The sequence below is a fragment of the Polypterus senegalus genome, chromosome 13 (genome assembly GCF_016835505.1).
Source record: "Polypterus senegalus isolate Bchr_013 chromosome 13, ASM1683550v1, whole genome shotgun sequence".
In the NCBI taxonomy this organism is placed as follows: Eukaryota; Metazoa; Chordata; class Cladistia; order Polypteriformes; family Polypteridae; genus Polypterus; species Polypterus senegalus.
This window is the reverse complement of record NC_053166.1, coordinates 75,503,932-75,529,209: the sequence shown is the minus strand read 5'-3', so window position 1 is coordinate 75,529,209 and position 25,278 is coordinate 75,503,932. Positions and strand designations below refer to the sequence as shown.

The following is a 25,278-nucleotide window of genomic DNA, read 5'->3' as shown; positions in this document are numbered from 1 at the left end:
CTGAAGCGATCTTGGGTGCTGCAACAGGACAATGACCCAAAACACACCAGCAAATCCACCTCTGAATGGCTGAAGAAAAACAAAATGAAGACTTTGGAGTGGCCTAGTCAAAGTCCTGACCTGAATCCAATTGAGATGCTATGGCATGACCTTAAAAGGGCGGTTCATGCTAGAAAACCCTCAAATAAAGCTGAATTACAACAATTCTGCAAAGATGAGTGGGCCAAAATTCCTCCAGAGCTGTAAAAGACTCATTGCAAGTTATCATAAGCGCTTGATTGCAGTTATTGCTGCTAAGGGTGGCCCAACCAGTTATTAGGTTCAGGGGCAATTACTTTTCACACAGGGCCATGTAGGTTTGGATTTTTTTCTCCTAAATAATAAAACCATCATTTAAAAACTGCATTTTGTGTTTACTTGTATTATATTTGACTAATGGTTAAATGTGTTTGATGATCAGAAACATTTTGTGTGACAAACCTGCAAAAGAATACGAAATCAGGAAGGGGGCAAAAAGTTTTTCACACCACTGTATATATATATATATATATATACACCGATCTACATACTCGAATAATGGATACTTTATTCGCCATCAATAATTGTTTTGGTAAAGCCATACTCAGTGTATTCATTAGATGAGCGGTAAAAAGTAAGAGCGAGGGGAGGATGACTTATTGAGGCATGCAGGCTGTAGTCTTGGCGTCAACTCTATCTGAATTGCGCGATCACATTTAAAAAATATATCTTTTCAAGTTCTATTTAGTCCATATGTGTCAAACTCAAGGGCATGGGCCACATCCGGCCAGTGTAATTATATCCGGCCCGCGAGATCATTTTATATATTGTATTATTGTTATTAATGGCCCAGGTATATGAAGCGCTGGTAACACAATAAACTACAGATCCCATAATGCAGTGCTTCAGTTGCCTTGCCGAACACTTACCGCGTTAATCAAGTCTAGCTTATGATGCTGCAAGTTATTGCGAAGCTAGCTCACCCGATGCTGAAGAGAAAAGTTGATTCTGAAAATAGAGCCTTTAAAAACCGATGGGAGGCTGAGTATATGTTTACTGAACCCGTGTGTCTCATTTGTGGAGCTAATGTGGCTGTAATTACAGAATTTAATCTAAGACGGCACTATGACACAAAATATCAGGGTAACCTGAAAGACCTGAATGCAATGCAGAAGATGCAGAAAGCAGAAGAATTAAATAAGAATCTGACACTTCAGCGGACTTTCCCTGTTGCCAAGTAATGTTGAACCAAGTAGTCAATACGGTGTTCCCATAATACGCACTTTGCTGATAAACTGAGCACACTGAGTTTGCACGGCGCTTTGGTGACTTTGAAGAACAAAAAAAGTCCGTCTACATGCGGCTTGAACCTTGTGCATGTTTGGTAGCACATATCTGTGTGAGAAGCTCTTCTCAGTGATAAAGACTAACAAAACAGCACACAGGAGTCGCCTCACTGATGAGCACCTGCAGTCCATCCTGAGAATCTCAGAACAGAAACGAACTTGTTGCCAAAAAAAGATGCCAGGCGTCCAGCTCTAAAATGACATATGAGCAAAGACAACTGAATGATTTGATTTGTTATTGCTAAAAGGAACACATTTTATTTATATTTCCAGGTTTTGTTATGCAGCATGTTCATATTTGAATTTGTATAATTTTGAAAGGATATATTTTTATGGAGAGCAAAATCTTTTGGGATATTTAAAATCTAAGTTTATTTTTTATATAAAATTACATAAGAGTAAAGAAATTTGAATGTTTGTTCTTTTAACGTTTACTGTATTTCTAACTTGTATAATTTAGACAGGATATATTTTTATGGAGAGCAAAATATTATAAGTTGTTTAAGGTTTGAGTTGATTTATTCACGAATAATATTCCTGTCTGTTTTTACCATTCCTACCACAGATATTTCTGTCGACTAAATAAAAATTCCTTCTATTTAAAATTTAAATAGAACTTGAACAAATACGATAGTTCATAATATCCACGCAGACTTGCACGTAAGAGCGGGAGTTATCCGTTTTAACAAGCAGCGTATTGCACTGATACGAAATAGCTGTGTGTGTATATATGTGTGTGTATGTATATGTGTATATGTATAGATATGTGTATATATATATGTTTGTGTGTGTGTGTGTGTGTAAATATATATGACAGCAATACTCATCACTCACAACAGTGACAAAACAATTACATTGACAATCATGTTACGTTATTTTCAAAATGTTTCCTTTTCTTTTTCATTGCTTCTTTAACACACTACTTCTCCGCTGCGAAGCGCGGGTATTTTGCTAGTGTGTGTATATGCATCCTTAATCCATACCAGACCCTTTGACTTATACCAAACAAATTTTTCCCATACGAAATAATGGGAAAATGATTAATCCGTTCCCATGGGGAAAAAAAAAAATCCTATTGGCATATTATACATTGGGGGGTTGATGGGGTTGTATAAAATAACTTAAACACTGCTTAATACTAAAATACATAAATACAAAAGCAATTAGATGAAATAAATGAAAATTTTACCTCACTTTTTAATAACATGTTTGTTTTTCACAATCGTAGATACTGTCGGTCTCGGCAAACGGTATGCAACAGCCATGTCCCGGATACGCATGCCACCTTCATACTTTTCAACAATCAATTCAAATTTACATGAAAAAAACACAATCACGTTGTGACGATGAGGGTTTGCTGTATGCTCCCATCTGCTGCCGGGGAGCCCTTGAATCCTACACCGTCGGTAATGTGCCTCACTGCTAACCTCATCGGTAACAACAAAGCAAGGGGATGGTGAAAAAGTGGAAAGTGCTTTTATTAAAACAATTAACAAAACAAGGTATTCAAATTAAAGTGCAGTCTCAAAAGTTCCAATAAATAATCCATAAAATCAGAAGTGAAATGTGGAGGTTAAAAACAATAGAAAATATCTTCTTAAAAAAAACGAAGTTAAAAGCAGGAAGCAAAAAAAACAAGAAGTCCGGTGCCTGCTTCCCAACTGGGGAGTCTCCCTACCTGCAGCTGACCTTCGCTCTGCCTGCTTCAGCAACTTTATCCATGCGCGCTCTTGCTCGCTATCTCTCTCTCTCTCTCTCTCTCATCTTTCTTTCTTTTTACTCCCCTTCAAGCCAAGGCGCTTCTGTTTATCAAGTTAAGCAGCCCTCTCTCTCTCTCACTCACCCAACCTCCCATCTTTTTTTCTTTTTACTGCCCTTCTAGCTGACTCGCGCTTCTGTTTATCAAGATAAGCAGCCCCAGGAACAATCATGAATGCGGACGGTCCCTCACAAGTGCACTTTGGTGAGAAACGCCCACATCGCTAATCGCCCTAACAACCTTCAGCCACATAACCACCACGCCCCCTCACCAAGCTGCGAGCGCGGTTATTATTTATTTTAAAGCTGGACTTTGACAGGAGCTGTGGACCCGCTATATCACACACGTGAAAGTTCACAGAGAGTTATAGCGCAGGTTGTTCACTGAATGCTAGCAACTGGCGCACTACGCTCATGGGCAGTCGTGGCTTTGTCTCAAGAGGGGTAAACAAGGTTAGCACGCGAGTCGTATTCCAAACAAAGGTTGTATACCAAGCAAAATTTTTTGTGTCCAAACAGGACATATACCAAGTTGGACTTATTCCAAAGCAGACGTATACCGAGGTACCACTGTATTTATTTATATATATAATATATATGTATATGTGTGTGTGTGTGTGTGTGTGTGTGTGTGTGTGTGTGTGTGTGTATGTATGTATGTATGTATGTATATGTATGTGTATATATATATATATATATGTATATGTGTATATCTATTTATTTCTCTCTCTCTCTCTCTCTCTCTCTCTCTCTCTCTCTCTCTCTCTCTCTCTCTCTCTACTAATACAAGGCAAAGCCCTCACTGACTCACTCATCACTAATTCTCCAACTTCCCGTGTGGGTGGAAGGCTGAAATTTGGCAGGGTCATTCCTTACAGCTTACTTGCAAAAGTTGGGCAGGTTTCATTTAGAAATTCTACGCGTAATGGTCATAACTGGAACCTATTTTTTCGTCCATATACTATAATAGACTAATGCTCGATGCCCGTGGGAGGCGTAACTACAAATACAAACCTGATTGAAAGAAATACTGATAATCAAATCCTTGATGACAGCAACACTCATAAAACAATTACTGTATATTGACAATCATGTTACATTATTTTTAAAATGTTCCCTTTTCTTTTTCATAACTTCTTTAACACACACTACTTCTCCGCTGCGAAGCGTGGGAATTTTGCTAGTGTGTGTGTGTATATATATATATATATATATATATATATATATATATATATATATATATATATATATATATATATATATACACCAATAAAAGGCAAAGCACTCACTGACTCATTACTAATTCTCCAACTTCCTGTGTGGGTGGAAGGCTGAAATTTGGCAGGCTCATTCCTTACAGCTTACTTACAAAAGTTGGGCAGTTTTCATTTCGAAATTCTACGCGTAATGGTCATAAATGGAAGCTATTTTTCTCCATATAATGTAATGGAGTTGAGCTCGATGGCCGTGGGGGAGCGGAGTTTCTTGTGACATCATCACGCCTCTCACGTAATCACGTGAACTGACTGTCAACGCATTACGTAGAAAACCAGGAAGAGCTCCAAAAAGCGCTGAAGAAAACATGCATTATACAATTGAGAAGGCAGCGAAACAACAATAAGAAGCGAGCGAGTGACACATACTGTACAGGCATATTCATGCCTGTAGCTACTTCGGAAACAAAGCACGGTGTAAACCTAAAGTTTAAATTAAGTTCATAGACAGGCTGCTGCTGGCGTTTGTCATGCCCACGGCTAATGCGGGATACAAATTTAATGAGAGGACGCAGGGTATAAACGACAGTTTTGATCACTTTCTAACTAAGTTCAAATTGCTGGTCAAAGGCTGTGCTTATGCAAATTCCGAGAGACTGTGTTTGTGGGGGGATTGACAGTTAAGGCGGGTGGAGGAGTGACGTCATCCTCTCCGTCCCATTCACCTCATTTCGCTCTGAGCTGAGCTCTGCGGCTAACGCCGTCTTCCAAAGCAACTTCGTCACACTGCCACCAAATACAGAAAAATCCATAAGTTAATACACACACTGTCTCTAGAGTTTCTCCACACTGAATCCTCCAGGCACTACTTACAAAAGGTTACATTGACAATCATGTTACGTTATTTTTTAAAATGTTTCCTTTTCTTAGCACAAGCACAGCTGAGAAGCTTCGATGAATGTGCTCCATAACGTGTTAAAAATAATGCATTTAATCACACTTTGCATTACAAGCAAAGGGGAACTGTTGTCAATGCATGATTTCCTGGTACACCGATTACATTGATCAGCGCTTCTCGATTCATTTTACCCTCGCACCCCCTTGGTTTGAGAAGAAGTATGAAAAAATATGAGGTTAACACAGAAAAACAGATCACCAATTCAAGCTTTATGAATAATCGATTCGCCATCAATAATTGTTTTGGTAAAGCCATACTCAGTGTAATCCTCCTTCCATTTTATAATTAATAATATAATAAATATATGAAAGATCTCCAAAGAGTGCTGAGACTTGATCACGTGAACGTGTCTGCAAAAAGTGGGGTCTCCTGCACAGCGAAAGTTGAGTAGCTGGCGCGCGCATAGCTGTGCCGGCCTTTGAGACGCTGACTGCGCTTCTGCCTTAAGTCAAAGTGAGCACTTTTAATTAAATTATTATCTATCTATCTATCTATCTACCTACACACACACACTCTAGTGGGCTTCGTTTTTTTTAACCACCTCTTTGTTTGGTCAGCTGCTGGATTGCTGTTGCTGCCGTGCCACATGATCTGCAATTCATGCGGTGCTTCGAACATTTACAAACCTGTACAGCAGCTGTCCTTTTGTCTCACTGCCTTGTCTCTCATGTCCCCCAGACATCCTCAAACACTATGCGATCTTGCTTCGCTGATTCCGTTATTTCACTGAGTAATATTTTCCATTTGTTTGTGCTCATGCGATCTTTACTCTCATTTTTTTTGTCATCCATTATCTCTAACCTGCTCTACCTGTGTATCACGGGACTTGCTTCCAAAGTGTGTAAGTATGATGCGACTTGTCTGTCTCAAAAGACATGAAAGTGTCTTTCTGTCTCTCTTCAAATGATCTCTCTTCCACAGATTGTCTTGTTGCAAGTTTTTTTTTTTTAATAATAGAGAGATCTCTCTATTATAAAAAAAAAGAAAAATCTTGGAAGGAGACGATACGCGATTTTCTCAGAGACACTTTAACATCCCGCAAGACAAAACAGTGAGACAAAAGGACAGCTGCTGTACAGGCTTTTAAATGATCGATGTGCAGCGCGACAAGCAGAACACAGCAAGCCAGTAGCTGATCTGACTGACTCTCCTTAGCATGTGTTCAGCCAAACCCTTCACAATGCGAGCGGCAGAGACGTGAAGTGGCTCGCGCCCCGGGGGAACAGTGAGCGAAGCGAGCAGTGGACATGCCCCCTAGTATAATAAAATCCTAAGTCTAAGTCTAAAAGTGCAACGATTTTATGTGACTTTTTAGTCACGCTTTAAGTCATTTTAAAACCTACATACAGTGGAACCTCGGTTCACGACCATAATTTGTTCCAAAACTCTGGTCGTAAACCGATTTGGTTGTGACCCGAAGCAATTTCTCCCCATAGGATTGTATGTAAATACAATTAATCCGTTCCAGACCGTATGAACTGTATGTAAATATATATATTTTTTTAGTTTTTAAGCAGAAATATAGTTAATTATGCCATAGAATGCATAGGGCAATAGTAAACTAAATGTAAAAATATTGAATAACACAGCAATGGTTTGCACTATATCGCTAAGAAGCGTTCGCTAAAAACATTGTGTTTTTTTTTTTTGTTTTTTTTTTTTATTTAATGAGTTTTAAGCACAGGGAAAAAGAACATTGTGTGTGTATGTATCTCTCTCCCGCACCTGTGTGTGTGTTGCGCTCGCTCGCTACACAGGAAATGCACAGGGAGAGACTGAACACGTACAAACTGAAAGAGAAACTGGCTTGTTCATATACCAAGTGTGTGGTCGTGAACCGAGGTTCCACTATTTATATGTTTGGTATCATTGTTTTTAGAATTTATAGAACTGTAATGTGATGATGTTAGATTTTCAGATTCTTATTCCATTTTTAAATTATAAACTAAAAAATATCAAAAACTCACGTCCTGGAAGACGAGACTTTGTGCCAACAGATTAAACCACGTCTGGGTCTGGAAATAAGAGAGAGTAGTTGACAATGACAGTTGCTGCACAGGCTTTTAAATTTTCAAAGTTCCACAGCTGATCAATCAAAGAGGAGGTAAAAAAAACTGTATTTGTTTCCCATTGTATTACCATTTTAGGAGGAGGTTTCAGAGGAGCGAAAACAAGACGCGCGGCAGAAACACGAAGTAGCTGGCATGTAGCCAAGGCAAGGGGGGTTGGCGAGCGAAGCAAGCAGGTGATAAGCCCCCAAGTTGTATGAGTATACTCTAAAAACCACAGCTGTGAAAATTAAAGAATACTTAGTAGTTTGAATCCCACTGAAACATAAAATGTCCATAACCACTGATGTAACTCTAGTTACATTGTTGGGGAGTTTTTTTTTATTCTCCACGTTCTCCATATCTTAAGTCATGTAAAAACTAAAATTCATTTAAAGAAAAAAGTGGCAGCTAACAGTTTTTAACAGTATCCAAAAGAGCAAATTGGACTGTTAAAGAGTCCTTTTGCAATTGAAGACTGTTACCTTGAGTTAAAACTGAATTAACTAACCTTGCTATGAATGATTTTAATACTGATTAAATTTAAGAAAAAAGGATAATAATCATTGCTTTGATCATGTTTAAAGAGCTTTTGAAAATGTACTTGTAGAATGTTTTCTGTCTTTGCCTCAACATTTGTGTGAAAAACATCTCTCTACTATAAAAGAAAATCCTAGGACAAGACTTTCTCTGAGATGATTTCAACTCCCGCGAGAGATAATTTCGGGTCCCGTGAGACGAGACTTTTTACCAAAAGATTTTGACAAGTCCCGTCCTCCTCTCAAACATTTACAACCATCTCATATAACTGATAGTAAAGATTGCATTAGTTCTGACAAATGAACATTTTTACTTGGTGAAATACCGGAACATCAAAAAGAGATATATGGACATAGGTGATATGACAGTTATGTAGTTATTAGATTCGTAGTCTAATTCATGTTGCCATCAGGGAAAAGTAGTGTTTCTTCCCAATGAACAGGTCTGTCTGTGAGAGTAAAAATTTGTTGTTTGGTGAAAGTGAAATCCACATACGCGAGCTGTGGAGAGGCAAAGTAGTTAGCGTGCCCAAGGTTCACTCACTTCTCATTTGTGTGAATGCTGTTGTGAAACACAGTTCCTGTGCTCTCCGCTCCAGGCAGGGTCAGAAATAAAAGACAAAGAGTAGAAGACAAAGTAGAATGCCATAAAGAGGTTAAAAAATGAAGAGGCCTAACCGCGAGAATTAAAATATGTCAGTGTCAGAGACGCAGAATGGCTGGTGCATAGCGCTTGCAGGAGGGTTGACGAGCGAAGTGAGCAGTGGGCAAAGCCCCGTAGTTTTTCAAAAATTAAATATTGTATCTGAAATTTTGATCCTAGGGTATTGAAAATTGCACCAGAATTTGAGAACCCTGTCACACAGGCAATTCCAAATATCTTGTTAAATTTGACAGCATGCATATTATACTGTTTGTTAATTTGTATATTATGATATATTTTTGTGAATATCTTACTGTCTACCCATTCTTCCAATGTATCTGGCCTTTCATTTGATGCAAATGTGGTTCTGGAGGAAAAAAAGTTTGGAGACTATATTAATATTTTCTCAAAAATGGGTCGCGGGGTGCCTATGGCTGGTAATGACTTTCTTCTGTTCATTATAATAGTAATGCGATTAGGTCTGACACACTTAATTCACCAAGAGGGATCATCCATAACCCCAGCCTCTAAAGACTATTGTCTTTGACTAACCAAGGGGGATCTACTTGTTGATCATGTTTGTTGCCCCTTGGCTAACAATAAAACTGTGAAAAAGTGGGTTATGACAGCAAAAAAAAAGTGAAAAATATTGAACTGGAAAAGCTATATCCCTATAGTTCAGTATCACTCATTATGTATTTTTATTGATTTTTCTTTCTGCCAGTATATTAGGCTTTTCTGTAAGTTAAAATGCATTTTTTAAAATAATTGCTCAGTGTTCTAGTTCTGTTTTTGATTTGTGGAATAAAGGGTGGAAAGGAAGAATTTAAATGTAGAACAAGCAAGAAATTTAATTCTGGATATATTAGTATGCAATAGTGGTACAAGATTCTCTTGTTTTTTTCCATTTTCCAAGATATGATTAGGACCATATTTTTCATTTCATATGGTAAAATTCATAAACAATTTATACTGATAGTTTTAAATTGTATATTAATAAGCAAGTTGTTTATATATTATATACATATATATAATATAACCATATATTTATTCTTTTCCTTAGATCTCACTGAAGGATTTGGATTCAACTTAGGAGAAAATCCATAATAATATTGCCTCAAGACGGTGGTCTGTCAGCTTAAAAGTATTTCAGCTATCATAATTATCCCCAATGTGAAGATGTCATGAAATTGAGGAAGTGTTATAAAGGTGGACTCTTCTATGTACAGCACAAGAAGTGTGTAAGAGCTTGACATTCTGTAAAACCATACGGTAGCAGAAGGCACTCTCAATGGCAACAGATCCTGGTGAGCCCACAGACACAGGAGATGGTGGGAAATCTGATGGAGTAAATCTGCAGGTCCAGAATCCAGAACAAGGCAGTGAAAGACCGACTGTCTCACAGGAAAATGAAACCATGGATAGCGAATTAAATAATGCAAGACTGAGCAACAACCAGGTGACTTCTAGTTCAGGATCTGTGACCTCAAATGGTAGGAAAGAAAACAAGCGTTTCTTCAGGAAGAGTATTGAGATCTGTGAACAAGATGATGTTGATGATCCCCTCTGCTCTGGTAAACAAGATATCATTGGAATTAGCAGTGTTGTCACTGAAACCTTTGATACAGATAATGTATTCTCAGGTGGCACAGGTAGTGGAATCGGTAATTATCAGCAGCCAGGGATGTCATCGATTAACATTTGCACACGAAATTCCCTTTCTACAGACCAAAATCATTGTAACAAAGAGGTTTCTACGACAGCATCTTCCAAAACGAGGACTGAGAGGGAGTTGGAAGAGGAGGCAGAGACTGAAGCTGTTGCTACCTCACCTGGTGGCAGATTCTTGAAATTTGACATTGAGCTTGGAAGAGGTGCATTCAAAACTGTCTACAAAGGTCTTGATACAGAAACCTCAGTGGAGGTGGCCTGGTGTGAACTACAGGCAAGCTTCTTTTTTTTTTTTTTTTATTTTTGAATACTGATCTTAAATGTTACATTTTAAAAAAAAAAAGGTTTTTCTATTTCAATTTAAAGTTCCATTTAACCTTATTTTTTAATTAGGACAATGTTTCATTGTAATTTCCAATGCTTTTCCTTCTGATATCTCTGTTAAAAGTAAGCTGAAATTTTGACTAGGACTTTAATAGCTAGTCATAGTAAACACTCTTCTTTAATTAAAAACCAGTAGTAAGCATCCTATCCCATCCATCCTAATTGATTTAATTCCTGCAGTTAACTTGGGACTGAGTGAGGTTTCTAAAGCTGTTGGTAAATTGGTCCTTATGAATTACATGCATCTTGTTGTGAAATTACAAGAAGTTAATGTCCACAACTCTGTAAAATTTTAACTTTTTTCTGCTTTAATTTAAGTGTGATTTCTACCCACCAGCATGAGAAATGTGCAGAAAGTGGTGATTAGCAACTGATGATTGATACATGATATCCCATAGCTATTTTACTTCAGCTTAAAACGTTTAACTAACCAGCGTCATAAACTTGACAAAAAAATGCTTGGGGCAGCCACCTGTATATTGTTTTCCTGGCTGCATAAGTGGATGTATAATGATAGTACAGGTTAGAGTGAGAATGTCAAGATGGCGCTTTTAAAGGTGAATGGAGGAAGTGACATCATCAATGGGGCAGGGACCGGAAGTGTGTGCATCATTGTTGTCGGGAAAAAAAAATAGAAGCGATGCCATCAGAGCCGAAAATGGAAGTGACGTCATCGGGACTAGGTGGAATTTCCTATAACTGGTATGCAGAGAAGTGAGAATAAGAGTCCGTGTTCTCAGTCACCCCCTGGTCTGGCGTGGAATTACTGTCATTCAGGCCGTTTAGCTGCCTCCCATACGTATGTGTTTGACAAGGCCCCCCACTCAGCACAGACCCATCGTGTCAGGCGTTCCTGGCGAAAAGGTCATGAACCCGAGAGAGAGCACATCAGCGTTGGGGTGGAGAGAACCTCGATGATGAGCAAGTGAAAACGTGTAAGGCTGTAGGATTCGACTCCTTATGTAGAGCCATCTACTGTAATGGGGCATGATCCGTGTCAAGGGTGAATTCCCGGCCCAATTGTCCATTTGATTGCCAAGGCCTCCCACTTCACCGCCACATACCTGGTTTCTTGTTCCAACAATTTCCGACTTGGGAACATGATGGGCTGTTCAACACCATCAACGCTCTGCCCCAAGACCTGTGTCTGAAGCCTCCGTCTGGGTAATGAAAGGCAAAGAGAAGATAGGAGCTTTTAAGACAGGAGCGGCCATCAGGGCCTGTTACTAAGTTACTAAATGCAGTGTCTGCCTTATCAGTCCATACAATATTGTTTTGGTCCTCTTCTTTTTTTTCTAAATCAGTCAAGGGTGCCCCACTCTCAGAAAATTAGGAAACAAACCAACATTAGTAACCCACAAAGCCAAGAAAGGCTTGGACTTGTCACTTGGATCGTGGACGGGGCCGTTTTAATATGGCATCTACCTTGGAGCACTGTAGCTTCATGGGTACCCCAACCCACCAGGTAGCCTAAATATTTGGCTTTGGATTAAACAGAGAAACATTTCTTGGGATTAATCCAAAGTCCGCCTTACCAAGTGTCCGTAATACCGCTTGGACTTGCAGTAGGAGTTCTTCCCATGTGCTGGAACGGAGGACTACGTCATCCAGGCATGCAGCACTATGTAAGTTATGAGGCCAGAGCACTTTATCTACCAGGTGGGAAGTCGCAGGGGCCCCGTGTAACCCAAAGGGAAGGATACAATGCTGCCAGTGACCACTGGGGGTGCTAAACACATTCTTAGCAAGTTCCTTTAAAGGACTCCACAAAGGCTAAGTACTTTTTTGCATGTCGAGAGTGGTCAAATATTTAGCCTGTCCTACCCTCTTGAGGAGGTCGTCCACTCCTGGCATCGGATGGGCATCAAACTGGGAGACTTGATTAAGTCAACGGAAGTCAGTGCAAAATACTTGCTTGCTCGGCCAACGATTGGGTTGTTTCACCAAATAATTGACGAGCCCTTATCTCTCCTTAACTTCACATGGACATTTCTAGTGGGCTAGTAACTTAGAGTGGGAGGTAGGAACAAGGACTATAACCTGATCGCCTGGGTGGAATTCCTGGAGAGATGTGCCTCGGTTGTAATATCGGGCCTGTGCTGCTTGCGCCTCTTCCTTGCGACTTTTAAGTAGGGGACGAATTTTCCCATATTGCGTAATTGCACAACATATTCTAATATATTTGTCCAGGGAAGAGCCTCTTCCTCTCATCCTTCTTTTAAAATTTCCAGTATGCCCCAGAGTTGTAGTATAATAATTTCGAAAAGGGAGAAGCCCATAGAGCAGGGGTGTCAAACTCCGGGCCTCGAGGGCCGCAGTGGCTGCAGGTTTTCATTTCTAACCATTTCCTAATCATTGACCATTTTCCCCTTCATTTTAATTGCCCTGTTGATAAGGATTCAGTTGTCTGAATTGATTCCTTTCTTCATTAAATGACAGCCGAACAGAAATGAGATGTGAAATGAGCCAAAAGATGACCAGCTAAACTGGGATTTCAAACTCCAACCAATCTCTTAATGAGAAGTTAGTTCTTCCTGTTAATTAAACCCGTTATTTAATTCTGTGGCCTGTTGCTGCTCTCATTCTGCCACAGCAGACATTTCCAAAACTGTTGATTTTTCTGCTTTTTCTAACAACATCATCAAAATGTTTTGGTGACTTGAGAGATCAACCTTACTGAGATCTTCCATCCATCCATCCATTTTCCAACCTGCTGAATCTGAACACAGGGTCACGGGGGTCTGCTGGAGCCAATCCCAGCCAACACAGGGCACAAGGCAGGAACCAATCCCGGGCAGGGTGCCAACCCACCGCAGGACACACACAAAACACACCTACCACACACTAGGGCCAATTTAGAATCGCCAATACTGAGCTCTTCATCTTTCATTATTTTCAGATATTGTGTGATGGGCACAGGAGAGCTGGTCATGTGGTAGCTCGTTTTGTGTCTCATTATTGTTTGGCTGCTGATTAAGGAGATGACTAAGGGGCCTGAGTCAAGTTAATTAAAACTAAGGCCAAAGAAGTTAATTAGCAGCAAAAACAGGTCACTAATGAAGAAGGTTAGAATGAAAACCCACAGTCACTGTGGCCCTCCAGGACTGGAGTTGGACACACGTGCCATAGAGGCTTGTGGAACCTCCTGATATGCAGAAAGGATGAGGACAAGGAGCTGATGCCAGTTCCGTCCGTCCTCGCTGACCACCTTGTGAATCATTTGTTTGAGTCTGATTAAACCTCTCCACTACACCATTGGTTTGAGGATGATACACCATGGTATTCAGATGCTTTATTTCAAGTAATTTGGCTATTTCCCTGATTGTCTTCAAGGTGCAAGGCATCCCTTGGTCCGCCAGAACTTCCTTAGGGATGCCGTCTCATGCAAAGACCCCTACCAATTCCTGCACGATGGCTTTAGATGTGGCTGAGTGCAATGGAATAGCTTCAGGATATCGTTTAGCATACTAATCTTTGAGGACTAAAATATATTTGTGTCCCTAAGCTAAGGGCTCCAGGGGTCTCATTAAGTCTTTCAAATGGGACATCAATCAGGGGAATGGGAATGAGAGGAGCATTGTCCCTCCTAGGAATTTGTCACAATTGACACTTTGGGCAAGACGTGCAAAAGCAAGTGGGTGTGTGCTAACTCACAGACATGCTGCCAGTAGGTCTGCAGAATAAGCAACAACTTCTATGCCTCCCCCTCATGCTCCGCTACCCGATACAAAAGGTTGTTTTCTACAGCAAAGTGAGCACCTTGTGGCATAAGCTGATGAGTGCGTTGGCTATTGATAAGAACCACTGAATTTTTCGCAAACTTAAGGGAATCGTCATTCCACTGTTCCCTTTTAAAATAAGCTGGTGTCTCTTTGTTGTGTTGTGTCCGACTGATGACGTTTCCGCCTGCAACAGTCCAGGAATAGCCACGTCACACTGAGTGGTGCATCTTCTTTCTCCTCTGGTGGGTTACACAGCGTGAAGGCAGCTTGAGACGTATCGTCTCCGTCTACAACTAGGTCTAAATGTGACTTGGAAATAGAATGTGCTAAACCACTTTTACTTTTAGACCAGTCCCACCACAATATCAAAGGAAAGGTAGATTCTGAAGGACCGCTATGGTTAAACTCTTAAACGATCCTTCACAATTGGTGATACAGGAGGTGGACCTGTACCAGCGTGTTTCTCTGTGGATGCAAGTTAGACTAGTCTTAATTATTAGCCGCTGTCACGGTAGCATATACCGGCAAACTACAATGGAAATGTTGCTGCAGAAGTCAAATTTAAATCCATTTACAATCACCACTCCTGTATGTATAATCGCCAGGGTATTAGTTAGAGCACAACACCCTTTATTCCCCCTCCATTTGCATTGCTTCTCATTCCTGACTAGGTTGCACGTCCACGGATTCAGGGACTTCTTGCACGCTCTGGTTTGTAGCGGTTTGGCCGTATTTGTTGCGACATAATCCTTTGGGTTTGACTAAGGGACTGTTCTGCCCTCCCAGATTGTGAGGCCTTCATAGCCGTTTCTATCAGCTCCATGAGCTCTACTTTGTTTTGAAACTCTTGTCCCCAGACCGGCTGAGTGAAGTACTCTGGAAGGCTATTTAGGAGCAGGCAGCAGGCCACCTGCTCCACTTTTTGTAGGCATTGTTTTTTTTCTGGCTTTAGGCAGCATCCTACCTACGCCCACAGGGAGAAACCCTGTTTGTGGGTTGACCGCTCTGGGTCAGATTTTCAGAGTTTTATTTTTCTCACCTGTTGGTCTGGGGCACCCCTCTCCCCCCCATATAGCCAAGGGCTCTGTCTTGGTGGGGAGGAGAGCACTCTCCTCCGAGAGAGCATAATAAGCCCCTATTTCATCCTGCTGACCACGCCAGTTGTCATAAACTTGACAAAAAGACACCAAAAGGTTTGGGGAAGCCACCTGTATATTGTTTTCCTGGCTGCAAAATTGGATGTATAATTATAGTGCAGGTTAGTTAGTGTCCACAACAGAGCTGATTTGAGAATGTCAAGATGGCGGTTTTAAAGGCAAACAGAGGAAGTCGCATCATCAATGGGGCTGGAACCAGAAGTGGCATCATCTGGGCCGGAAACGGAAATGACCTCATCTGAACTCATAAAATGTCGGTGTACTCTGCCACCCCTTGGTCTGCTGTGGAAATACTGTCATTCAGGCCCTTTAACTGCCTCCCATGTGCATGTGTGTGAAACAAGTGAATAATGATATCCTCCCCATCTATCTCAATTCACATCTAAGAAGTTGTTTGCATGTATGGTAATATGAAATTCACATGTTCTGTTGCTTTTCTGCGGCTGAATGAAGAAGGTTTGGATGTGCAGTATTGATGAAATGCTAATGATCTAACTAAAGCTCTTCTGCTCAGACACACACAAACACTAATTGCTAATGCAAAAGTTAATGGAAACAATTATTTTTTACCAATTATTGTTTGGCACATTGTTTTTAATTTAAAACTCTTTGACTCTGTGTGCAGGTGCACCTTTATGCAAAAAACAGTGTTAATTGTGTCATTTTTTTTTTTTCTTGATGTTTTCCTATAGATGCTTGTTTGTCCATGGAAACAAACTCTTTATGAATGTCAAAAAAGATGATCATCATTGACTCTTGAAAATCTGTCCTTATGGCTTGCAGAGAAAATATTGCTTAAGTGCCTGGGGCAATTGTAGAATAATAGAAATATTCACTTGATGCCATTTGGCAGATTTATTAACCAGACTGTATGCATCTGATATCCAGTGGCATATTCAATAACTTCTGCTCCCAAGCTATTTACTTGTTCAGGAAAATTTTGGTCCCCCCCTTATACATAATATGGCAGGCTTTCACATTTGTTTAGTAGTGAGATGGAACTAATCAACAGACCAAACATTGGTAAAAGTTAACTCACATCAGTAAAGAAATCTGTAATATAAATTAAATATAAATATAAAAGAGCAAACAAAAATTTGAGGCCAGTTGAAATGCACAATAAATACAAGGAATTCCAGTTTTTTTCATGGGTATTTTTGACTACACCAGCAGCATCACATGTAAAACATGAGCAGAATTTAAACACACCGCATATTGAGGCACACATCCATATTCTTTCATGCTAGGCTAATTTAGAACAACTAATCAAAAAGAGCTTATCCGTTTACAGGGTTATGTTTGCCTGAGATGGAATTCAGTGACACATGCACTTTTTTTTTTTTTAAGTTGCAGAGAAATAGCCAATTCTGAAGTTTCCTCAACACTCAAGTATAGGTGTTGTACAAGACTTTTTGCATTACGATACATTTCCAAGTATAGATATTAATATTGTATTGTATGGCAACAATTTATTCTCAATAAATAAGATACATATCAAATGGTTAGTTTTACTAATGCTCCGATTGATAGCCCGCTGATCTAAATTAGCCACTTTTCATTAAAGCAGACTCAGTGGGTGAGTGTTAAACTGGCTATTCACAAAAAATATTCATTCAGCATCTGCTTTTCTAAGCTTTACAGTAATTTAGTTTTATTGTAGTAGTTTATAGTTTTGTACATTATTTTGGTATGCATGTATATAAATATCGTTGCATATATACGTTTATATAAACTTTAATAAACATTAATTATATATAAATGTAAGTACATATCTGTCTCTATATAAAATCCAATGTCTGTCGGTCTGTATCGCTGTCTGCTTTTCATGAGAGAACTACTTAGCAGATTTAGATTGGGTTTTTTCTATAATTTGCTTGAACATTCCAGTTGATTTTGTGACTTCTCATATTTCGCTTGCAGGAGCAATTAATTTGTTCTAATTCGTCAGGAGTGGGGGAGTTGTGCGGGGCACTCCTCATTCATGCAGCAGCATCCGTTCGAGTCACTGTACCTCTCGCCACATGTTGATGGATACAACACTAGCTAGCGACACCTGTTTGTTCATTGATTTTTAAAGTTTATCCTTTTTCACTGCTTCGCAGGCAGTGTCGTGGGGGACAGCTAGTAATTATATTTCAGATGGTGTGGTAGAAATTAACATTCATTAAAGTAACTTATCCTGTACTAGGACAAGTTTGATAAAACATTGTTGATTCAAAAACTGGGCAAGAGGATATCTGTTTATTGCATCCTTCCTTCACTCTTAAGCATATGCTTGAAAATGGAGCATTCATCACAGCAGTCTGTTGCAAAATAATTCAAAAAGTAGATGGCAGAGGTCCATTTTACAAACAACTAAATTTGCATAATAGTGCTCAATTAAGGTTTACATACAGTGGGATGGAAAAGTTTGGGCAACCTTGTTAATAGTCATTATTTTCCTGTATAAATCGTTGGTGGTTACGATAAAAAATGTCAGTTAAATATATCATAAAGGAGAAACACACAGTAATATTTGAGTAGTGAAATTAAGTTTATTGGATTTACAGAAAGTGTGCAATAATTGTTTACACAAAATCAGGCAGGTGCATAAATTTGGGCACCGTTGTCATTTTATTGATTCCAAAACCTTTAGAACTAATTATTGGAACTCAAATTGGCTTGGTAAGCTCAGTGACCCCTGACCTACATACACAGGTGAATCCTATAATGAGAAAGAGTATTTAAGGGGGTCAATTGTAAGTTTCCCTCCTCCTTTAATTTTCTCTGAAGAGTAGCAACATGGGGGTCACAAAACAACTCTCAAATGACCTGAAGACAAAGAATGTTCACCATCATGGTTTAGGGGAAGGATACAGAAAGCTGTCCCAGAGATTTAAGCTGTCTGTTTCCACAGTTAGGAACATATTGAGGAAATGGAAGACCGCAGGCTCAGTTCAAGTTAAGGCTCGACGTGGCTGACCAAGAAAGATTTCGGATAGACAGAAGCGACGAATGGTGAGAACAGTCAGAGTCAACCCACAGACCTACAACATCATCTTGCAGCAGATGGAGTCACTGTGCATCGTTCAACCATTTGGCGCACTTTACACAAGGAGATGCTGTAAGCGAGAGTGATGCAGAGGAAGCCTTTTCTCCGCCCACAGCACAAACAGAGCCACTTGAGGTATGCTCAAGTACATTTGGACAAGCCAGCTTCATTTTGGAATAAGGTGCTGTGGACTGATGAAACTAAAATTGAGTTATTTGGGCATAACAAGGGGCGTTATGCATGGAGGAAAAAGAACACAGCATTCCAAGAAAAACACCTGCTACCTACAGTAAAATATGGTGGTGTTTCCATCATGCTGTGGGGCTGTATGGCCAGTGCAGGGACTGGGAATCTTGTCAAAGTTGAGGGACACATGGATTCCACTCAGTATCAGCAGATTCTGGAGACCAATGTCCAGGAATCAGTGACAAAGCTGAAGCTGCGCCGGGGCTGGATCTTTCAACAAGACAACGACCCGAAACACTGCTCAAAATCCACTAAGGCATTCATGCAGAGGAACAAGTACAACGTTCTGGAATGGCCATCTCAGTCCCCAGACCTGAATATACAGTAATCCCTCCTCGATCGCGGGGGTTGCGTTCCAGACCCCCCCGCAATAGGTGAAAATCCGCGAAGTAGAAACCATATGTTTCTATGGTTATTTTTATATATTTTAAGCCCTCATAAACTCTCCCACACTGTTTTTATAAATATTCCCCGCAGAGTTATACAGCATAATCCCTTTGTATTCTCTTAGATATTAGGTAAGATTCAGTGAAATTTTATATACAGTAAAACCTAAATATTATTTTAAAGATATTGAGTGTCTCCGATATCACATGTTACAGCCATTACGATAGACATGCCACCAGCAATAAATACGTACAATGCAACAAAAATAGTATACAGTAAATGTGTGTGTACAGTGACACTAAACGTACGTACATGTACTAAGTACTGTAAGTAGAAAATTAATTATGGTTACTCACCAACAATGGTTGATGTCCGATAACAATGAGTTTTATTTTACTGCACAACAAAGGAGAGCGTTGCAGCCCTTAAAGGAGCCACTTCAGGCGATTGTGTAGCACTGCCGTTGTTGTTCTTCTGGCAGTCTTCAATCCAAATCCCTAAAGCAGATTCCATCCAGACTACTGCCTTATTACATCCACTTACAACTTGTTTTGCACCCTGGTTAAAAGGACACTGCGGCCGTAGATCTTATATTCCTTTCCTACTTTTTAAATAAAAGAATCGTAGCCTTCAACAAATCCAAAGCGTTTACCTTTTCGGCAATCGTTAACATCTTCCGTTTGCGCTTGGGCACGGCCCCTGAAGCAGTAGCAGATCGTTTTGGAGCCATAATGAAGGGCTTGACTATGCACAAAGATAAACACAAAAGAGCACAACTCTTTACACAGTGAAACACGTTGATGCTGAATGCGCGAGACGAGACTTCCACTGCATTCAGCAAGCAGGAACTTAACTGCGTGCTCTGATTGATTAGCTTCTCAGTCATCCGCCAATAGCGTCCCTTGTATGAAATCAACTGGGCAAACCAACTGAGGAAGCATGTACAGGAAGTAAAAAGACACATTGTCCGCAGAACCCGCGAAGCAGCGAAAAATCAGCGTTCTATATTTAGTTATGCTTTCATATAAAATCCGCGATAGAGCGAAACCGCGAAAGTCAAAGCGCGATATAGCGAGGGATTACTGTAATTGAAAATCTGTGGTTAGAGTTAAAGAGAGCTGTCCATGCTCGGAAGCCATCAAACCTGAATGAACTAGAGATGGTTTGTAAAAAATAATGGTCCAAAATACCTTCAACCACAATCCAGACTCTCATTGGAACCTACAGGAAGCGTTTAGAGGCTGTAATTTCTGCAAAAGGCGGATCTACTAAATATTGATTTCATTTCTTTTTTGTGGTGCCCAAATTTATGCACCTGCCTGATTTTGTTTGAACAATTATTGCACACTTTCTGTAAATCCAATAAACTTTATTTCACTTCTCAAATATCACTGTGTGTGTCTCCTATATGATATATTTAACTGACATTTTTTATCGTAACAACCAACGATTTATACAGGAAAATAATGACTATTAACAAGGTTGCCCAAACTTTTGCATCCCACTGTATCATACTCTGATTGGTTTAAAGACATGAGATACTTCAGCATACAACATACCCAGCTTAAAACAAGTCTTTTCTCCACTATATGCTTGTTTTCAGTATCTGTTGAATTAGGTCTTATTCTGTTGTGAAAACTTGAACAAGTCTTCATATGTGCATGAAATAACATTACATCAACCAGTTCCTTGACCCATCCTCCTGGAACATTCTGCTTGTTTATGTGACCATTTCAGCAGTCTCGTCGTGACAATTATAAAATGAATGCTTAAATATTTCACTGTGCACAGCAAATCAAAGTACCTAACTACTGTTACCTGTAAATTATTCTCTTGCAACGATAATACGTATACCATTGTCCCGTTTACATACGCAAAGCTTGATAACATGTAAGCTGAATAATTTAAAATAAGATGTTTCGTTACAGAATCACAAATTAATGATAATTACTGCATAGTAAACGGTAGGCTTGTTAGTTTAACAGCATATTTTTTGTGTTTTACTTTTCAGACTTGTTAACATGTTAGACTTCTATCTTTGTGAGAAACATGAACATTTGATAAGTTTGTCGCTTTTTTAAAGGCTTGAACTGTGTTTATTTGTTTGTGTGTGAAACAAGTACTGCATAATTAAAATGGTAATCCATATTTATAAATACACCAAGAATTATGAATGACTAGTTGGTACACTGAGGAGGATAAAAACTATAAATACAATAAATGTATATTTTAACAGCAAAAAAAGAGAGTGTAATTAATGATTAAAAAATGTAACCTAGATGTGCATGTATATTTATGTTTAAGCAGTGTTTAACTGCTAGTATCAGTTAATTGAATCTCTCTCTCTCGTATATCTATTAGTGAGCCAAAAAGATGTACCACATTTCGAACACTACAAGATAAATTCAGTTTCATTATGACACAAGAAAGGGTTTACACAGTAGATTTTGTTCAGTGTGTTTTAAAAATGACGTCTTCAAGGTAGTGGCCATCATTAGCGATAGTCTTTGAGATGAATTCTGAACCCTTGCATGACTCGTTCGGCCATTTCAAGGGGAATACTAGTGATTTCGGGATGAATAGTGTTCTTGAGGGCTTCAAGGTTTTGACGATGGTGTGTGTACCTTCGACTTGAGAGAGCCCCACAAGAAGAAATTGCACAGAGTGAAATCAGCCCACCCAACATCGCCATGCAGGGAGATCAGATTCCCCAGAAACATCTCCTGTAGTGATTTGTTGTTTTTGAAGAACGATTCCACAGCAAAAGCACAGTGCACATCGCATCAAGGCATGTTGCTGACTGAAACCTACAAGGATTGCCTATCAAGAGACCCCCACCCCAACCCTTTTGGTTTCCTCTACCTTGCACAATGACCTTGAGAAATGTGGTACTTCATTTTGACTCACCCTATATTTTAGACAAATGGTGAAACCTTTTGAAGTTAATCTTTTGTTTCAGATAAGTAAATTACAGAAGAAATTAAACAAAAGGACAACTTGAAATTATGAAAAGTATTTTATTTTGCTAATGCCAAATTGTATAATGAATAAATATTCAATTAGTTAAAAAGAATGTCTTTTAAGGGAATTTTAGTATTTTATGGTCACTGAACAATTAAAGCCTGAAGAATTTCATTTTTTTTTTCCCCATAAAAAATGAGCAGGTAACACCTATGGTCTATAGTTTAATTATAATGATACCCAAGTTAACACTTCAATATAAGAACATAAGGCATCTCTGCATCCGGTTTTGTAAGAGTTTAGTGTAAAAAATTATTAAAGAGAGAGAGAGAGAAAAAAAAAATCTGAATCAATATTGGAATCAATTGACCCAGTAACATGATACCCATATTGGAAGTAAAAAAGAAAAAAACTGATTGGAGCATCTGTAGCTAGTTTAGCAGCTTTTAAAAGAACCAGTAAGATTTCCCTGCAGAAGTGCAATTTTGAGGTATGGGAATTAATTTTCTCATGGCACAGTTTGCTTCAGTGACTAATAAATTAGTTCAACACACAGTACAATGGTGGATGCCAAAGGTACATGCCGTGGCACAACATCAGTTTGTAATATACCATAACAACCGTATAAGAATTAATAACTATTGGCTGCTTGACTATTGAAGAATGATTTGTGTATTGTTTAATGCTGTTCCAGACTACTGGAATCAAATCCCCAGCCCATTTACTGTCTAGAATTTACTCTAGTTTTCCTCCTGCATTCTCACCACAAGAGTTATGAGGTGCATGTGCATTTTCTCTCTTTTGTGTACAACAGTGTGTGTTTGGCAAATTAACTGTTGTTTAAATTCTGAATGGCATTAACAATTTCCAGAATCTCTGAAATAGATAAACTTTCTTCATTGGGTGGAATAATGTGTTACAGGAGAGGCAACAAGTATTTCTGGGTTACTTGCATTGTGTTATGCTGTATTTTGAAGTCTGTACTCATTATCTATTTTGTAGTGAATAAAGAGCAATACCTTTTTTCATGCGCATAGTTGCATAATGCACTTGGTTAATAATAATAATAACTCCAAAATAATTGCTCCAAACCTCAAAAAATTTGTATGCCAAGTTTCCAGGAGCACACCTACTGCTTCTAGCCACAGATACTGTGGACCTTTTTTACAGAGTGTGTAGTGTATTGTTTATATGGGTGACGGACCAAAACACACATTGCAACCAATCTGCTTGCTTTTTTCGCAGGCATAACACAAGATGATTCTGGTTAATTATATTACATTTTTGTTTTAACTATAAAAGGGAAAACGATAAAATCAGCTTAGCTTTATTTACATGTGTTATTCCTGCTCCATTCTTTGCAGTCAATGGCTGTCCCATGTTTAAGTATCAAGTCAGATCCAACACACTGTTACGGCCAACTGGAGTTTTATTTTTCCTTCATTCTGGCAATGGACCCAACTGTAGCCTTTACTTGTTGTGCTTTGCTTTAAAAATGAGCACTCACTCATTTTACAGATTTTTTTTTTGTAAGTTGTTCTGAATAATCAGTCCTACTAAATAGTTAACAATATTTAAATATTTATTTTATTATATAATGCATTATCTACTACATTCATTTGCTTGGTTTGTAAATTAAGACTTGCGTTTCCTCAGTTTATTTAAAAAAATGGAGATAGAAGCTAGAACACAATGTTTCCTAGGAGCAAATTAAATGCACATGGGGAGGTGGGGTTGATAAAAGACTGTTTAATGTGATGAATTCTGTTTTAGTGTAGGGCTGCGTTTTCAAGTGTTTCTTTTGTCTCACAGTTGGAGCTTTCTTCAGCGTCTTTTGAGGAATACCACATGATTCATAAGCACTTAAAATTTACAGACACATCACTTGTAAGAAAACAAAAATACTAATATTAAAAAAAAATAATTAAAACCTACTTTATATATACACTCACTTTGCAAATTATTAGGAACAACTGTATACCTGCTTATCAATGCAACTAATTAGTCAATCATGAGGCGGCAGTATAATGCATAAAATCATGAACATACGGGTTAGGAGCATCAGTTAATATTCACATCAAACACCAGAATGGAGATAAAACAAGATTTCGGTGATTACGACTGCAGCATGATTGTCTGGTTTGAGTATTTCTGTAACTGCAGATTTCCTTGGATTTTCATGCACAATATTCCCTCTCTGTTTGGTCACTACTTAAGGACTGGTTGTAGAGGTAGTCTGCTTCAACTAATACTTGGAGCTCCACATTAATAAACAGTTGGACTGGTCTCAGAATACAGAAGAACTATATAAGAAAGAGCAGAGCAGGCTCTTTTTGTTAGGAGACTCCATTCTTTAATGTAGGAAGTTGACATCTTTCACATCTTCTATAACTCTGATGGCTAGTCCAGTTTTTTTATGCTGTGGTATGCTGGGCTTGTAACATCACTTTAAGAAAGGCCCACTGAATTAACAAACTAGTTACAAGGGCAAGCTCATATAGCAACGGAGAGAATGAAAACAAACCTTAGTGGCATTATAAACAATGCTACAGATCCTCTCTCCGACACACTAACACTGTGTATTTTCAGCCAATGAATCATTCAGCAGAAATTTGTCAAGTGCTCCTTTATACCAACAGCAATATGCATGCATATGTCTATTATTGTGTTTGCCAAGTCAGAAATTTTCTTTCTTTTTAATGTTCTTGATGTGATGTGTATTTGTGTAATGAGGGAGGGTGTGGCCTAAGGAGATCAACACCCTATATCAAGGTGTGCAGAATTATTAGGCAGCTAGTTTTCCTCAGGCAAAACGGGCCAAAAAAAGAGATTTAACTGACTCTGAAAAGTCAAAAATTGTAAAAAGTCTTTCAGAGGGATGCAGCACTTTTGGAATTGCTAAGATATTGGTGTGTGATCACAGAACCATCAAACATTTTGTTGCAAATAGTCAACAGGGTCGCAAGAAACGTGTTGAGAACAAAAGATAAATTAGCTGCCAAAGATTTGAGAAGAATCAAACGTGAAGCTACCAGGAACCCATTATCCTCCAGTACTTTCATATTCCAGAGCTACAACCTACCTGGAGTGCCCAGAAGTACAAGGTGTTCAGTGCTCAAAGACATGGCCAAGGTAAGGAGGGCTGAAACCCAACCACCACTGAACAAGAAACATAAGTTGAAGCGTCAAAACTGG

At 39.0% G+C, this 25,278-nt stretch overlaps 1 protein-coding gene across 1 annotated transcript in view; it reads left to right on the top strand.

Moving 5' to 3' along the window:
- Positions 1-25,278, top strand: part of si:dkey-151g10.3 (serine/threonine-protein kinase WNK3) — a 321,517-nt gene that overhangs the window by 35,789 nt on the left and 260,450 nt on the right. Inside the window, exon 2 of the mRNA XM_039776345.1 lies at positions 9,588-10,469. Within this exon, the coding sequence (XP_039632279.1) occupies positions 9,816-10,469 (654 nt within the window). The 5' untranslated portion in view covers positions 9,588-9,815. The remainder of the gene's footprint in view (positions 1-9,587; positions 10,470-25,278) is intronic.